A 17,818-nucleotide genomic window follows, 5' to 3' on the forward strand; every position below is an offset into this window, starting at 1 on the left:
TGGAATCTCCAATCCGAAAGATTCCAGTTGGTTCGAAGACAATGCGGTTCTCCGTCGCCAACATGAAGACGTTAATTTGTTTAACACGAGTGTAGAATCGATACACTGTCTCAATGCGGTGCGAATGGGCGTGGCCTGTCTGCTAACAATCAACTCGACCGTATCGCTGTAAAATTGTTAATCCCGTCTTTCCGGTCATAAATATAATACAAGTCGACAGCAAACACGGTTTGTGATCAAAGTCTTCCTGTTTGGAAATTCTGAGCTCTCACTGCTTTCGAGTGTGTTTGTGTGTGTGTGTGTGTGTGTGTGTGTGTGTGAGTGCGCTGCAGAGAGCCTCTCCGTGCCGCAAACAAGCACTCCTAATCTGCCTTCTCATCTAAAGCTGTCTGATGTCCTCAATTAGAGCGAGCCGGCTCCTCGAGAGCTCCTGCAGTAGAAGAGCGAGGAGATCAGCGTGAGCCGCGCCCGAGATCCACACCGTCTGTATGACACGTTCTGTACAGAACCCGTGGAGACGTTCCAGCAGGTGTGTACAGTCTCCAGGACACACCAACACACTGCACATACTCACAACATTTACAAATTAATTAGTTTTTTGTACACATACAAAGTTCTTATGCTGGTATTTACAGGAACACTGACCAAATTCTACACACTCATGTCTCGTTTGGGTCTGATGTACTTCAGTACCTCGTATTTCACTTTAATACTTTATCCTGTATAAAGAGCCAAATGATCGCAAGCGTTAGAGTAATTCTGTACTTTTAAAGCAATAACAATTCTGTTCTTTTCAACACAGTTTTAATCGTTTCCCATCATTTCACTCCATGCGGTTCCACTCCGCTTCATTCCCTGCTTTATTCCACTCCTTCATCCACTCCACTCTATTCTGCTGGTCTACTCGGTGCCATTCTGCTCAAGTTCTTTAATCTCATTTGCTCTGTTCTTCGTTGAGTTATGCTTCATTCTTCGATCCGCTCCGCCATGTTCTTCCCTCCATTCTTTAAGCCATTTTTGCTTCGTTTTTTTGTCACTCATCATTTTGTTCTTTGTTTTTTTGATCCGTTCCGATTTACAGTCCTTGATCCGATTCTTTATCTGTTCCGCTCCAATCCTTGATCAGCTCTGTTTCTTCATTCGCTCCGTCCTTGATCCGTTCCTTGATCTGTTCCGATCTTCGTTCCTTGATTTGTTCCGATATTCTCTCCATTTTACTCTTTTCTCCTCCATTTTTTCATTCCACTTGGTCATTCATTCACTTCCACACTTCGTTCGCCTTTGCACTGTTTATCGTCCCGCTTCTTCTCGGTTCTTTTCTCCTTGACCCGTTCCATTTCTCTCCATTCTGTTCTGCTCCATTCTTCATTCCGTTCTACTTCATCATTTAATCAGTTTCACTCTTCCTTCACACCATTTTTCGTCCTGTTTCTTCTCTGTTCATCATCTTGTTCTGCTCCGTTTTTCGTTCCGCTATGTTCTGCTCATTTTTGTTCAGCTAATTTCTGTTTCTGTGCAGTCTTCGTTCTATTCCACTCTGCTCCGTTCTCCGTCTTATTCATGTCCGTTCTCTGTTTTATTCGGTTCCATTCTCCGTTCTGCTGCAGTCTCTCCCACTTCGCTCCATCCTGTGTTCTGTTCTTTTCTAGTCTCTGTTATTCCTTTCCAATCTATTTTACTCCATTCCTTTTTTTCTATTTTATTTCATTTAAAGATACACTGAATACACGTTTCTTTGATGATGCTAATATCAGATTAAATAAAACATTTAAACTAATAATTATATAATTATATCGGTCGTATTTGAGACCGATCTCCGGGTCACCGGTCATAGCTGATAAAGTTTAATATCGGTCACTGGTCGATCGATCAGCGCATATTTAACCCCTCCTATTGTAGTTTGTTTTATTCCTTTCCCTTTTTTCAAAAACTGAAAAAAAAGAAATAAATCCAATGAGTAAAATAAAGAGTATTTCCTATCAACCATTTCTTTCTTTTTCTTTTTTTCTTATACCAACAGCTTCACAACAAAAGGGAAATAAAGACTGGGTTTGCACTGCCGCCGCGACCTGTCAGGGTTCCATATATTTGTACCTCACAGCTCCATTAGATCATGACAGATCTGCGCAGATTTACTAAAGTGACCGTTAAACATTGGTCATGCGCCAAGAACATTACAAGCGATCACTCAAATAAAAGTAGGCTGGGGATATAATCTAATCCTGAGAGGAAGTGAGAAATGAATCATGCGCTCTTTTCCATGGCGGCTGTGGACACGGGCGTGAATAACGTCCAGGCCCGAGCAGGGCACACGCTGTCCGCTGTAAGGGTGCCAAAACTTTTCCGTCGTCATCATCGCCTGATGGAGTGCAGTATTCGACCTGTACGTGTGTTCTATTGTTAAGGGGAAGATTGTGTCTAGACTGGCTTTCCATCCTTTTTTTTTTCCCCCTCAGAGGTGAGGAAAGAAAGTGTGTGAAACTGACTCACTCCTGGTGTGTGTGGTGTGTGTGTGTGTGTGTGTGTGTGTTAGGGGGGTGAACAGGGTAATTGGTTAGACTTGTCATGTCGCTTCCTGTTTTAGGAACACAGCGGGCCTAGACGAGATGTTATGGTGAGAGTGAGGTGTTTGAACGCAAGATGAAAACAGACCGCTTTCTACATAAACAAGCAGATTTAAAGCTATTTAAAGTATTGAAGTCATAAATAATAAAGTGATTAAAATAAGAACAATTAAAGAATTCAGCTACTGGTCTAGATTAAAGCCTAAATTCCTCTGGGATACAAAGAAACCCTGCTGAGGGACAGAGTGATTATAGCTGCTATAACAACCACACTTTGGGGGCGGAGCTTTGGGGCGGGTGTTAACTAATTAAAGGAATCTTAAATGTGGGACCTTTAAGGAACAAATGTGTATACATTTTTTTATGGATAAACGTTTAGGTGTTTAGATGCGTGTCGCCGGTCCACTGCTTCTAAACACGAACCAGCTTGCGCGCATCTACGCTTCCTAATGAAGGCTGGGAGGATTTGCTGACACATTATTCAACATGAACTGTACGAGCCAGTCCTCCACGTCGCTACGTTCATTATTCAAACTATCGGAAATAGAGAATCCCACCCTGCACCGCTCGTTTCTGAGGAGAACAAGTTCAGCGAGGCAGATCATCAGAGCGACACCTTAGCGAAACTACTCTACTTTACTTTCCCCTGAACACATATTCAACAAATAGAAAAAGAAATAACTAACTCACATCTGTGATTCCTAATAAAGTTTCCGTGAGGGTTTGGTTAAGGAGAGGTTGCAGTTGGAAGAAAAGTGTGACAACGACGACTCAGAAGGTTACGATGACGCGAGATGAAGGATTGCAATCCCTACGTGTCGGCTACAAAAGATCGGCAGGCGATTCAAAGGAGTAATAGAGAAATAAAAACTTTCTGAAATTCTTTTAAAGAAAAATTATCTTCCTCCTGCTGGTAACCGTTACTCCACTTCATCACACCACGCCTTAAGTGCCTTAAGATCTGTTTATCTATTATTAGTTATTGACATGTTTACTGTGAAAGTATTAATAATAAAACGCATTCCTTCAGACAACCGGTAACTTAAGAGACGAGTAAATTAGAAATCAAGAAAATCACAACCCGGTTCTTGTGAGAATTTTAAATACAGTAAATTTTTATTCTTCAACTTTGTCAAACAAACAAACAAAAAAAAAACATTCAACATTCACCGAGTCCTTCAGTGTAACTCGTTCCATTTTGTGAATGAAGAATCCTAATGTGCTTCCCAATAACACTTCTACAGCACTTGTATTTTGTTACGACAATAAATCTTCGGAGCTACAGTACTCACGGTTCGGCTGAAGAGTCTCGGCGGCCGCGTGTGGACGAGACGACGGAGAGCCTTGAGTCTGAACCGTACGGCACACACCAGCGCCGTCCTGAGCGCCACAGCCCAGGCCTTACCCCCGTCCATAACTGCACAGAGTCCCGCTTCTGCTCACGAGTACGTGTGTGTGTGTGTGTGTGTGAATGCAAAAGATTGTCAGCGTGTCAAAATTCCTGGCATGTCTGACTAAACGGGGAAGCCCAGAGGAAGGGTGAGCTCCATCCACAGTGCGAGATTTCCCTTCCAAAGTCCCCTTTCAGAAAAAGCTGGAGATCCCCATGTTTGCAATCAGCTGACACTGACACACACACACACATTTCAGGATGGAGCTCTACAGCTGAGATTAAAAGCACCTGTCGTGCGGAGCCAAGCACCGCTCGGATGTAAGTACGCCCTCCACTCCCCCACTGGGTGCCAAACCAAAGACATGCGTGTGATGCACGGATCAAAACAACAGCGTTCTGAAACCCGAGCACTTCCTCTGCCTCCGCGGCAATTCATTAGCCTCACAAAGCCGCACGAGAATAACAGGAGGCAGCGCTAGCGGTATCGGCTTTACCTAAAGGGAACATGAAGCCGCTTTCCAGTTCCGCGGCCTTCGCCACCGCATGCTAGGAATTCTGGGGGACGGATTTAGGAAGTGGCTTCGCACAGCGCGACGAGGTCAGCCGGCGGCCTTGGCGAGCGCCGGTGTGTTCCGCTCGCGTGTCACCAGACCCGTCACGGTTATTAAACAATCGACAGCGACAACGCGACCTTCTGCGCTCTTCGTTCTGGTTAATTAGAAAGTGTCCGTTTTATTTTCTATAATGAAATGCGTTCTCAAAAGCCAGCGGTTTGACGAGGTTGGACGTCCCGGACACGCAGGTGTCCTGTCAGCGCTACCGGGTTTTTTTATCCGCTACAGCAAGAACGCAAAAATTTACAGAACAATTTGTCAAGCTCTCAAACACAACGAGTTACATGAGGGGGAAACAAAAAAACAAAAACACACGACTCTGTTTGCCAGCCAGCTTGTGAATAATCTTAGCTTTATAAAAACATTTAAGCTAAAACTTAAGATTCATCCTTTAATCACTGATGATGTCATTGTTTCTATAGCAACGACTAAACACAAGTGCTGCCTCATACCATCCAAGACTAATAATAAACTCATTAAATCGTGTTGAAATTTAACCAACACAAAGAGGTCGCTGGTTATGGAAGGAGTCTCCAGTCCCAGTGCTCTCGCAGGCAGAAAGTGTTTGGTTTTTAAATGATTTTTAATGCATGACAAGCTGCATTGTTGTTTTTTTCTTGGCTTCAAGAGAAAGAGCTATGAGAGGCCAGTGCGGACCTGGATTGTGTGTGTGTGTGTGCGCGTGAAGATGAGTTACGCAACACACCGGAACAGCTGTGAGGCGTCCCGGACTCCAGTTACGCTTCTCTGTAAAGGTCAGTCTGTACAAAGTGGTTTAAGGGTTTTTCACTCGACGGCGAGGAAATGCCTCGAGCTGACGCAGGGGAGATGATCAGACATTCCGACCTCGGGACACACGAGGGACAGACGTCTGCACTGGAGAGACTGTAAGGGGGGTTAACTAATGCGTTAATGATGCTTAAGTTTAGGTTCAATTTTTATAACCTTGCGTATTTTGAAAGTTTTTAAAGTCACAAAATACTTTATTCTTATTATTATTAGGAGTACGGGATCATATGTAAAAATTTGCTCTTAAAAGCTCTAAAAGACCAATATAAATAAACAAAGAATAAATATTAATCCATAGTAATAATTAATCCGTATCCATGCTGCATATTTCTACTTGCTTGTTTTACTTGTTTTTATACATTTTTTGTTCTTTCTTCTTTTTTTTTAAAATATGTTTGTAGCGTACTGTATCATTATGTATATAATTAAATATAATTACAACATATCAAATATAACTGAGCACAAAAAGTTTGCACACCCTCAGGTTTCTGGGTGGAGTGGACGAAAAAAAACACAAAAAAGGAAGAAAGAAACGTAGGAGGAATTCTCTCTCTCTCTCTCTCTCTCTCAAAAAAAAAAAGGAAATATGAATCATTTAGCTCGACTTAATAAAGCTGGAAGCTCTGTGAAGCTCATCTTAAGGTCTCTCTATACTTGGCGAGATAATAAATTAAGAACAAAAAAATGAAGTAAGAATCAGAATAACTCATTAAAATGTAGGAGAAACTAAAGACCCGGTTTAAATTGTTTAAAGAAATGAGCTTGGCTAAAAGAGAGAGAGAGAGAGAGAGACTGAGAGAGAGAGAGACTGAGAGAGAGAGAGAGAGAGAGAGAGACTGAGAAAGAGAGAGAGAGAGACTAAGAGAGAGAGTCAGCCAAAAAAAAGTATACATACTTTAAGAAAAGAAAAATATGCATTAATATTTTAATACTAAAGCTATTGCTATAAGTTATATATTGATATATATACTAATATTATGATATTAATATTACATTAACATTATATACATTATTATACTGAGAAAACTTTCTAGCTGGATGATGTCCAGGCGTTAGTGAGAAACTGGAATAAGTGCATTAGTGTAAGTCCCGCTTTGACTTGAACACCCCCTGGTACTATTGTTTTAAACCCGTGTTGACCTGTATTTCCTTCCCTTAAGTTTGTCATTCGTGATAAAATTAGTACCGAGGTGTGTTTGTAGTTTAATCACCGGATGGGCATAAAATAAATATATAAATAAATGAGCATGTTCTGTGTCGCAGCATCTGTTCTTGTTTCCTCTCCTCGTGTCCTAAAGAGGGCGGAGCTAATGCAGAAAGATGTAAAGCAAGGTACGCACAGGAGGAAGTGAAGCCCTCGTGCAAAGCCCTAGATTTCAGTAGTGAGAAAGAAAAAAAAAAGAGAGAGAGAGAGGAAGCGATGAAGGCGTAATTTATATCTACATTTCCGAGCCCAGGACAGGAAGATCGATTAAACTAATCAATTATAAGTGAGCTCTACGAGTCACATGGTATAATCTGCGCCGCCAGCGCGGGCTTGATCATGGAATGAGTCTGAATCATAATTTTGGATCTAAAAATAACCACCAAAGTATGTTAAGGTATTAAGAAAAAAAACGACTCATGATTCAGATCACAGGCTGGATGTTTTGTTTGGGGTTTTCACCATTTTTAGATTATTGGGGGGAAAAAAAAGCAAAACAAAAACCCTGAGCTGGGCTTTTTTTTCCTTCACATGTTTATATCTCACAGGCAATCAGCTCACTCACACCCGAGACCTTGTGAGCGTAACTGTGTGTATGAGGAGGACAGAGACGGAGGAGTCAGATGTGTGACTCATGAGGAGAAAGTACAGGGTGAATCAGAAGGTCATTCAGATTCCACATAAATAAAAGATGGAAGGAAATGACGCCACTGTGTGACGTCGCACCGACTCCTCTCGCCCGGGGCTTCGCTGTCACAGTCCTGTTTGTATTGGCATGCAGGTGTGTTTGTGATGGAGTCGCTCTGGAGGACTGCATCCGATGCTACGTTTATATATTTGACATTCGAGGCGTCCCTGTGTAACACAGCACGATGATAAAGTGATTGATGACTGCAGAGTGTGTGTGCGTCTGCTCCTGAGGAGTGTGTGTCTGCTCCTGAGGAGTGTGTGTCTGCTCCTGAGGAGTGTGTGTCTGTTAAGCGGAGTATCCGTTCGGTAGAGGGGAAACCTTCATGGACTGATAGACAATAAAACCACACCTCCTTTAATTAGATCAGCAAGTACAGAGGCCACGCCTACTTTATTTACACTAGCATGTATAAAGGCCACACCCACTTTGCTTAGATTGACAGGTACAGACCCTATACAGTCCATCCTTCACGCTAAGTCACATGGACTACGGCCACGCCTCCTTCAGTTGGGCTGTAAAAAGTAAAAGCCACACCTCCTTCACTCTCACAAGCACAAAGGCCACACCCCCTTCATTTTTTTAAGCATATAAACCACACCTACTTTATTTTATATGCAAAGGCCACACCTTCTTTATTTTGGAAGCACAAAGGTCACACCTTCACCATCAAATGCACAAAAGCCACACCTCCTTTATTCTATGAACACAAACACCACGCCTCCTTCACAGTCACATGCACAAAAGCCACACCTTTATTTTCTAAGCACAAAGTCACACCCCCTCCTTTTTTTATAACCACAAAAAGCCATGCCTCATTCACTTTCAAACACAAAAGCCTTTTATAAACAAAGGCCACACCCCCTTTGTTTTATAAACAAAGGCCACACCCCCTTTGTTTTATAAACAAAGGCCACACCCCCTTTGTTTTATAAACAAAGGCCACACCCCCTTTGTTTTATAAACAAAGGCCACACCCCCTTTGTTTTATAAACAAAGGCCACACCCCCTTTGTTTTATAAACAAAGGCCACACCCCCTTTGTTTTATAAACAAAGGCCACACCCCCTTTGTTTTATAAACAAAGGCCACACCCCCTTTGTTTTATAAACAAAGGCCACACTTATTTTATAAACACAAAGGCCACACCTTATTCATTTTGTGAAGCCTGAAGGCCACACCTCCTTTGCGGTCACAAGGACAAAGGCCACACCCCCTTCGCTATGACTGTCGGACAAAAGCCTCATTGATTGTCATCAACATTCTCAGACACCTTCATTAAACCTGACTTTATAAAAGGTCAACGAGTTCCTCAGCGTTCGCTTCAGTTTCATTTCCCAGAATTCCGCCTTCATATATTCCATTAGTGTCGCTGTCAGTTGCAAAATATTCTGATACAAATAATGATACACTGTCCACATGGGTTAAGAAACACACACACACACACACTCCATTGTTTTTTTCTGCTCTATCTCATTACTGTAAACGTTCTCTGGAGTCTGTTCATAAAGAACTTCACTCTGCGCTTCAGCGCCACACAATAGAGCCGCTCGGGACGGAGAGAGAATGTTTGCTAATTACCGTGTGTCCATCATGAGAACCGACGCGAAGACAGTGGATCTGATGCCAACGAGCACCATGACAACGTCCGTCCAACTTTCATCAAGTCGAGTAAGAGTGAGAGAGAGACAGAGAGAAGTGTGTGAAAGGACACGACGTGGTGGTGGGGGGGATTAATGAGCGCTGGTTCGGATGGTGCGATTGTTCTTTGTTTTTTTTTTGTTGTTTTTTTGCAAGTTCATCGATGTGGTTCTTCATGCTGGACGATTCAGGATCCCCGTCTCAGAGAAACGTCCCGAGAGGAGGGGCATCACGGCGTTCAGTAACCTCTGCGTCCTGTCCCGTCGTTTAGTTTGCTCTCACTTCATCCAAGTTTTGTCAAGAAAGAAATAGATAATTTGACAGAATCGACAGGGAGGAAGCAGTTCCCTGAGAGACGCAGGGTTCAAGGCAGATGTACACACACTATATATTAAAATCGGGATTTCAGAAAAACACAGAAAAGTGAAAAGCCTACCCGGGAGAATTTCTGCCTGAAGCGTGAAGGAAACATCTTCAGCATCTTCATGTCTTCATGTCAGCGCCGCAGCCGGCCGGGAACGAGACCCGCAGACGGTACAGGCTAGACGCTGAGGCAGGCTGGCAGAAGCCACTCCGCCCATGTGTGCTCATACACACACACACACTACACAAAAGAAACTGCAGAGGAAGGGCCTGCCCAGGAAAGGCCTCGAGCTGCTGGTCAGCGCTGAGATTAGAGCATGTCCTGTCCTTGTTCCCCTGGCAACATCTGCACAGGAAGAGGCACAGCTGTTTCGGAGAGCGCATCTCGGTCGTCCTCGAAAGGTTTCCACTACCTCACACACACACACACACACACACAAAACTTTTGGATCCTGAACATGGTATCACAGTGGGATTTATGGGAATGCAAAAAAAAAAAAAAAAAAAGTGGGCGTGTTTCTAGATACAAGTTGACCAAAAAACAAAAAGTTCTTTCGATGAACCTTATGGAGTTGAGATTGTGATTCATCAAAACAAGGTAAGATGAAACATTTAAATAAATGAGCAATAAACACTTCTGGTGTTTTGTTTGCTTTCCGAGTACATGAGGATGTCTGTCGGAAGACTTGGCTCCTCATGGTTTCCTGTCAGTTGCGCTAGAGCGGAGGTGCACTTCCTGCTCGATGCAATTTATGCTGAATGGACAGAACACCATCTCCACGAGCCTCGGCCGGAACGACGCCGCTTTCCTTTCTCTCCGTCACTGTCCATCTAGATGGATAAACCCTGCAGAACAGGGTAGCAGTCTTTAAAAGTCTTTAAAAGGGAGAGACGCTGGAATAAAAAAAGGTTTGATTTCTCAGGGTGTGATGTTCAGCTTCCCAAACGTCGTCCTTTACGGTCACATGACTGCTTGGGTCGCTGCACAGAGGGGCGTTCTTTTTTTTCTTTTTTTCCCCCAGCTTTACTCATAATTGTGAAAGCTGGGGAGAAATGTGTCATGGTAGTGGTATGTGGATTTCCAGATCTGTAAGACAAGTCAAGACAAACCAGTAGAGGAAACAATGATCCTCAGTTTGTCGAGTTTGTGTACTACTTAATTGGATTAAAAGTTCTATGCAGATCCGTCTTAACAGGGGACATCTAGAGAGGAAGGGGACGCTTCCTCTTAAATCCCTTATCTCTCCATGAAACCTCTGATCTACTGTATGTACCTGTGTAATCCCATTTTTCTGAGAAACAAAAACTATTTTGTTTGCTACTGGCAACGTATAAAAAGCTGGCCTCTTCCACATTCCTCAGCAAGCTGGACTGATCTCGGTTCACCAGGTTCAGAAGGTGGAGGCGGATTTGTTCCAACAGCTCACTTGACTTCCTGCGCGGAGTGAAAGATCACGGGACATTCCCCGGGGCGTTGCGGTCCTCAAAGGGCACTCAGGAAGCCTGGTGCCCCCTGATGAAGGCATTACATCATCCTAATGATTTGACCCCCTGCTGCCCCCCAAAAAACATCTACTTACACACGGGCACGGAGCCAGAACAGTTCCATCTTTATGCTTCATTCCGAATGAGCATCAGCTTCGGAAACAGCACGGGAACAGCACGATGGAAAATGCGGGGAACGTGATCGGATCTAACGGGAGCCTCGGAGTCCGAGTCGGGGATTCCTGCTCCAGGTTCAGACCTTTGCGTTTTAATTAGTCGCGCTCTTGTGAGCGCGACCTTCATCGAGGCACAGAGGACTACGCTTGCTTAGTCATGCTGACGCAACCCGTACAGGGCGGCCAGAGAGAAAAACAGCAGCGGTTCCTCCTGGCACTCTCTTTCTCTCCCTGTCTCAGGAGAACGATTTCACCAGCCAGCCTGTTCATTTTTTTATTTTACGACGCAGATGACAGATGCTGCTGTCCGTCACGTACAGAAAAACGGCAGGTAAACTAGGTCGTTTCCGAAGACAAGACGTCTCTCGTCCTGGTTTGACATCGCAGTATCGCCGTGAGGTTGTAAAATGTGTCTAGTGCTCAAACCCTTCATCTCGTTCATCCAACTCGAGATCTGGCAAGATTTTCTATCCCTCCCTTTTCAATTATATTCATCTCTCCCTTTTTCCCCTCCCTGTCTCAGAAATGACTCCTCAGGAGAGCCAGGTCTCTTTTCCTCTTTCTCCTTTCCTGAAAGTCCTCACCTTTAGAAGGTACAAGGCTATAAGGCTCCTAAACTAATGGCTGCCTGCGCTCGATCCTTATTCACGCCGTCACTGAGCTGGGGGAACAAGAAAAAAAACAAAAAAAAAAACTTGCCGGCACGGTCAGAGTCGTGCTCCCACTCCTATTCAGGCGAAAACAAAGGAGAGAGTTTAACCCGCTGCCTCGACTCTACATCACCCCCCACCCCCCACCCTTGCGCAGTCACCACAATTGCCGTGACACACACCCACACATAGGTGCTCTCGGCGTCTCTCTCTCTTTCACTCTCTCAAAGGCGCACATAAAAGCCCCGGTGCTTTGTGACCCGCTAGCGTGGGACGTTTGAAGAGGGGACCTCGCCGTCCCCGCCGTGGAACGTTTAGCCGATGACCTTATATTGTAGATGAAGATGTGAGCACCGAGTGTGCTTTCATGTTCCAGGATGAATAACGCGTCTCGGCGTCTTCTGAAAGACGCTGACGTGCGATCGTCTCTCCCGATCCAGTGCGATCACGATGTTCATTCCAGATGAAATGTCGATGGGGTGGAGGTTTTATTTTTAGGGTGTCTTCTAAGATACCACCTAAATAGAAAACATGGCACCACCTCGTGATAACTAGGTGGCTCCTCGAAACGCTGGGTTTTGACAGACGGGATGAAATGACGTGCTTAAAGTTTGCATTTTTGGTTTGTTTTTCCTTCCTTTTATATCGACTTCATTTTTAAATCCTCGAGTGAGAATTAGGTAGGAGGGGAAAAAGCTTACTGTACCTCACAGCAGTTCTCAAAATGCGACCAAAGTACAACAGAACACAAGTGCAAAAAGCTTAAAGCCCTTATCCCTGGAATTTAATACCGTACACTCAAAGTTAATTAGTTATTAAAATCGCCTTCACCTCGTTCGGGGTGACAAACCCTTGACATGAAACGCAGGCGTTTAAAAAGTCAGCAAGCAATAGTTTCACCGTGTGTGTGTGTTTTTTAGCCTAGATGACTTTATGCATTAAAGAAATATCCCTACAACATTAAAGGTCCAGCATTTTACTCCTTCTTTAACTTTTAAGATACTGATTCGCATGTATCCAAGCTTCCTCAAAGTGTGTGCGTCTTTTTTTAATATCATACCTCAAAGTCCTTTTATTTATATACACTCCTTCTCCAAACACACCGTTTCAGTGTCTATGTAAATGAGGTACTGAGGAGCCACGCCCCCAGAGAAACAGCAGAGCTGAGCAACAAGTTGGGGCAAGGGATCTTCTAATATGAGGTCACAACAGGGGAAAAAAATAATCTAACTGACTTGTTTAAACCCTCGTAAACAAACAAAAAGAAAGGAAACGCACACGCGCACACACACACACACACACACACATATATATATATATATATATATATATATATATATATATATATACATATATTCTGGAGATCCATGTTAATGTCTAATAATAACTAAAGGGTGAGTTTCGCATAATAGGTGTCCTTTAAACTAAACACTGTGTCCTAAAAACTAAACATTATTGACATTTTTATTTAAGTGTGTTATGGCTGCTTTAATATCTTTTTCTTCATGAAAAATGTGAAAATAATATATTTTCTCTTTTTATCCCAGGGATGTTGCCACATCGGACCTGGTGCAGGTTTTACGCCGGATGCGCTTCCTGTCGCGGTACTGCATGAAGTGGTTGGGTTTGTATGGGAAGTGGGGTTAAGGGTCTCGCCCAAGGACCCAACAGTGGCAACCCGGCGGTGGTGGGATTCGAACCTCTGACCGTCTGGTCAGCACCCCAGAGCCTCGACCGCCTGAGTTACCTCTTCCTTATGGAATAATACATTAATTAAAAAGAAAAAAAAAAAAATCCAAATGATCTATTATTAGAGATAGCTATGATATATATCTTTGGACAATACGTTTAGACATTATGGAGGATAATACAATAAATACCTTTTAAATGACACAATGAGTCTATAAATAATTGTAAATATTATGTTAAATATTTAAATTGTGAATATTGTAAAAAAAAATAATAATAATCACAATTCTCCACGACATAAATCTAAAAATTTTAAACAGGGAAAATTAAAAAAAAATATTAAATATAAAATGTAAAAATTTTAAAGGGGGAAATATTAAAAATTAGGTGTCTAAGTTAGTTAGCTATTTTTTATTAATTTATGTTGTATGTATGCAGATCCTTGATCCTGGAGGAGCGTTGGTTTGTTTCACCGCGTACACAACTGTATACGTGGTTGAAAGTTTACTTGACTCGACTTGGCAATTTATAAAAAGCAAAAAAGAAAATGTAAAAAGTATTTTAAAAGGTCAGCTGCTTCCAGTCAGTTTGTAATAATAATAATAATAATAATAATAAATTAAACAAGATATAAAAAAAATACTGCAGAACAGCACATCTTTTGAAATTGTTATAATAATTTCTTTTTAAATCAGCACTTTATATTATATATAATATCTACATGATTGACCGTAATTTTTTTTCCTACCTTATAGTGTCGTTTTTTTTTTGTTTCCCCATACATTCCACATATATACAAAGTTAGCCAAAAAAAATGTATACACACATCAGGAAAAGAAAAATAGTATGATGTAGATTATATTAATATAATTTAAATAATATCACCATATACAGTATTAGTATACTGTATAATGTATAACGTATAGCAATAGATTTAGTATTAAAATATTTATACATTTTTTGGCGAACTTTACATATATTTATGAGCTCTTTAAAAAACCTATGGATGTGTATTTGAAACACGTCTTACAGGAAGGTATGAAGAGGCGAGACGTTGTGCAGGAGACGAACAAAATAACAGAATTAATACAAAACAAAAGAATTTTGGAAACTTTGATTTTGAGTGTGGCGATTCAGAAACCCGTTCTTGTTCACGTTCTTCTGTCTCTTGTGAAGAAATAAAGACGTTCTGTGGTTTTAAACATACTGGCTCTAAAGACTAACAGCACTCAAAAACTCCTGCAGATCCCTCCGGAGTAAAGGAGAGAGGGAGAGGAACGGTAAGGCGGCGGCGTATCGATCGCGGCCGCTGCGGCGTATCTGTTCGGGGCATATGGCAGCAGATCGTTTAGCTCTCGACTGATGATGGACAGCCTCGGGGGAAGGGGGGGGGGGGAGGATGTGGGGAGGATGTGGGGTGGACTGGATTCATGGGAACTCCTCTGGGAACAGGGATGGACGAGAAGATGTACTGAATTAGTCACACACACACACGAAACACCATGCTGCAAGACTGAGTTAATGATAACCCTGGAGTTCCTTGTTTTTTAATCTTAGCTGAGAATTTCTAAATATTTATATAACTTGATTCCCCCCCCGAATATGAAGGCGTGCGGGCAGGGTGCGGATCGGATCGCACGTCAGAACCTGCCCGTCAACCGGGCTCTTGTACGTACGCTGGCATTTCAAACACGTGTGGGTTTGAAAAATGTCAGCGTGCGTCATGTATTTAACTTTATATCAGGAGTATGTGTGTGTGTGTGTGTGTGTGTGTGTCTGTGTGTGCGTGCGTGCGTGCTTATTAAAGTAATCTTAAGTAAACTTTTATCACTGTACTGTAGATTGACTTGGGTATGAAGTTTCTCCATATTTTTTAAAACAATAAAACATAATAATAATAATAATAATAATAATAATAGTGGACCTACAAGCAAGTAAAAAAACAAACTTGTAAATGTCTGTTATAGAATTACAAGCCTTTTTTTTTGTTTGTATGTTTTTCCAGGACAAAATTGTATTTATGGTCTTTTTTTTTTTTAAGATATAAGATAAAGTTTCAGATTTTCTTCTACTGCAGTTTGGCATCCACTAGAATTACACAAGTGTTATTGTTAAAAATTATTTCTATTATTATTATTATTATTATTATTATTATTTATACTTTTTATTCTAAAATTATTCCCTTCCCCCTCTCTCTTTTTCGCTCTGTGTGTTAATGTACGTCTTTATTTTTGCAACACCAAATAATCGGCTTTGGAGCGTCCGGTCTTTAATGCCCTTGAGAGGCTTATCCACAAAACACACTGTGATTCATGTTTCACCTTTCAGCTGCAGAGATAAGAAAAAGTCCTACACCTAGTCTCTATTCAGTTGTGTGTGCGTGAAAAAAAGAGAGCGCATGAGAGAGAGTGAGTGTGTATTTGTGCGTCTGTCACATGGTACAGCCATTAATCATTAACCCATCACAAGTGGAATAAATAAATAAAAGAACTCCTGAATGTAACGCACATTTCGCACGGTGGAGACGGCATCAGAGAGTGTGTGAGGATGACTAAGAGTGTGTGATGTCTCGTCACTCTCACAGACACCTGTGTGTGCAGTGGTGAGAGAACCACAGTCGAAGAGAGGGAAAGAGAGAGAGAGAGAGAAAGAGATAGAGAAAGATAAAGGCAGGCATGAGTGGGTGTTAAAGATGCGAGAGCGAGTCGGTCCAGATGGCCGTAGAAGATTAAATACCATCTGCCAGAGAGATCAGGAGACACAGCCAAACATTAACACACAGCCGACACGCAAAAACAGGCTGGACTCGGAGCAGGACGCGCGCTCGTGTGCGCGCACACACTCACACACGGGGTCGAAAGAACGAGGCCCTTTATCAGTGTCATGATTAAGCTGAGAGATACGGGGTAAACGGGAACGAATAATGAAGGCACACATATGGGCGGCTCGTTGGCGAGTCCGAGTTACAGCCACAATCATTACATCATTAATGAGCTGATCGTTACAGTCTGAACTAATCGTTATTTAAGCTAAGCAAATGTGCTTGAGGTTTGCAACATTGATCATTATCGCTTGAGCTGATAATCATTGTTTAAGCTGATCTTTATTTTTCAAGGTGATCACTGTAGTTTAAGCTGATCATTAATGGTGTGAGCTGATCACATTATCCAAGCTAATCGCTATTATTTCAGCTGATGGTTACTGTTTAAATTATTTGAGCTGTAAATTACCATCCAAGCCGAATGTATTTTAATCTAATCATTATGGTTTAAGTGGAATCTTTATTTAAGCTGATCACTACTATCCGAGCTGAATATCACCATCAACGCTAATCTTTATTTCCTTTATTTCTTATCGTTCTCTCCCAAGCTTTATTTGAGCTGATCGTTCTTTCCCCGAGCTTTATTATTTGAGCTGATCGTTCTTTCCCCGAGCTTTATTATTTGAGCTGATCGTTCTTTCCCGAGCTTTATCATTTGAGCTGATCGTTCTTTCCCGAGCTTTATCATTTGAGCTGATCGTTCTTTCCCCAAGCTTTATCATTTGAGCTGATCGTTCTTTCCCCAAGCTTTATCATTTGAACTGATCGTTCTTTCCCGAGCTTTATCATTTGAGCTGATCGTTCTTTCCCGAGCTTTATTATTTGAGCTGATCGTTCTTTCCCCGAGCTTTATTATTTGAGCTGATCGTTCTTTCCCCGAGCTTTATTATTTGAGCTGATCGTTCTTTCCCCGAGCTTTATTATTTGAGCTGATCGTTCTTTCCCCGAGCTTTATTATTTGAGCTGATCGTTCTTTCCCGAGCTTTATTATTTGAGCTGATCGTTCTTTCCCGAGCTTTATTATTTGAGCTGATCGTTCTTTCCCCAAGCTTTATCATTTGAGCTGATCGTTCTTTCCCCAAGCTTTATCATTTGAGCTGATCGTTCTTTCCCCAAGCTTTATCATTTTAGCTGATCGTTCTTTCCCCAAGCTTTATCATTTGAACTGATCGTTCTTTCCCGAGCTTTATCATTTGAGCTGATCGTTCTTTCCCGAGCTTTATCATTTGAGCTGATCGTTCTTTCCCGAGCTTTATCATTTGAGCTGATCGTTCTTTCCCGAGCTTTATCATTTGAGCTGATCGTTCTTTCCCGAGCTTTATCATTTGAGCTGATCGTTCTTTCCCGAGCTTTATCATTTGAGCTGATCGTTCTTTCCCGAGCTTTATCATTTGAGCTGATCGTTCTTTCCCGAGCTTTATCATTTGAGCTGATCGTTCTTTCCCGAGCTTTATCATTTGAGCTGATCGTTCTTTCCCGAGCTTTATCATTTGAGCTGATCGTTCTTTCCCGAGCTTTATCATTTGAGCTGATCGTTCTTTCCCGAGCTTTATCATTTGAGCTGATCGTTCTTTCCCGAGCTTTATCATTTGAGCTGATCGTTCTTTCCCGAGCTTTATCATTTGAGCTGATCGTTCTTTCCCGAGCTTTATCATTTGAGCTGATCGTTCTTTCCCGAGCTTTATCATTTGAGCTGATCGTTCTTTCCCGAGCTTTATTATTTGAGCTGATCGTTCTTTCCC

At 42.1% G+C, this 17,818-nt stretch overlaps 1 protein-coding gene and 1 long non-coding RNA gene across 5 annotated transcripts in view; one reads left to right on the top strand and one right to left on the bottom strand.

Annotated features, from left to right (window-relative positions):
* The window catches only part of rps6ka3b (ribosomal protein S6 kinase, polypeptide 3b), a 45,841-nt gene that overhangs the window by 19,062 nt on the left and 8,961 nt on the right, over nucleotides 1–17,818 (bottom strand). The window contains exon 1 of one of the 4 annotated variants that reach the window (XM_053487554.1): nucleotides 9,329–9,491. The exons of 1 other annotated variant lie outside the window; for it this stretch is intronic. In XM_053487554.1, coding sequence (XP_053343529.1) covers nucleotides 9,329–9,379 — 51 coding nt within the window. In that variant the 5' untranslated portion in view covers nucleotides 9,380–9,491. Of the gene's footprint in view, nucleotides 1–3,856; nucleotides 4,032–9,328; nucleotides 9,492–17,818 lie in introns of those variants that run through there. 2 more of the 4 variants (XM_053487551.1, XM_053487550.1) reach the window with 2 other exon arrangements.
* LOC128513965 (uncharacterized) lies at nucleotides 32–8,139 on the top strand. Its single transcript, XR_008356423.1, has 3 exons — nucleotides 32–529; nucleotides 5,200–5,326; nucleotides 7,113–8,139. It is a non-coding gene; the product is annotated as an uncharacterized LOC128513965 (long non-coding RNA).

Source organism: Clarias gariepinus, chromosome 26 (genome assembly GCF_024256425.1).
Source record: "Clarias gariepinus isolate MV-2021 ecotype Netherlands chromosome 26, CGAR_prim_01v2, whole genome shotgun sequence".
Taxonomy (NCBI): domain Eukaryota; kingdom Metazoa; phylum Chordata; class Actinopteri; order Siluriformes; family Clariidae; genus Clarias; species Clarias gariepinus.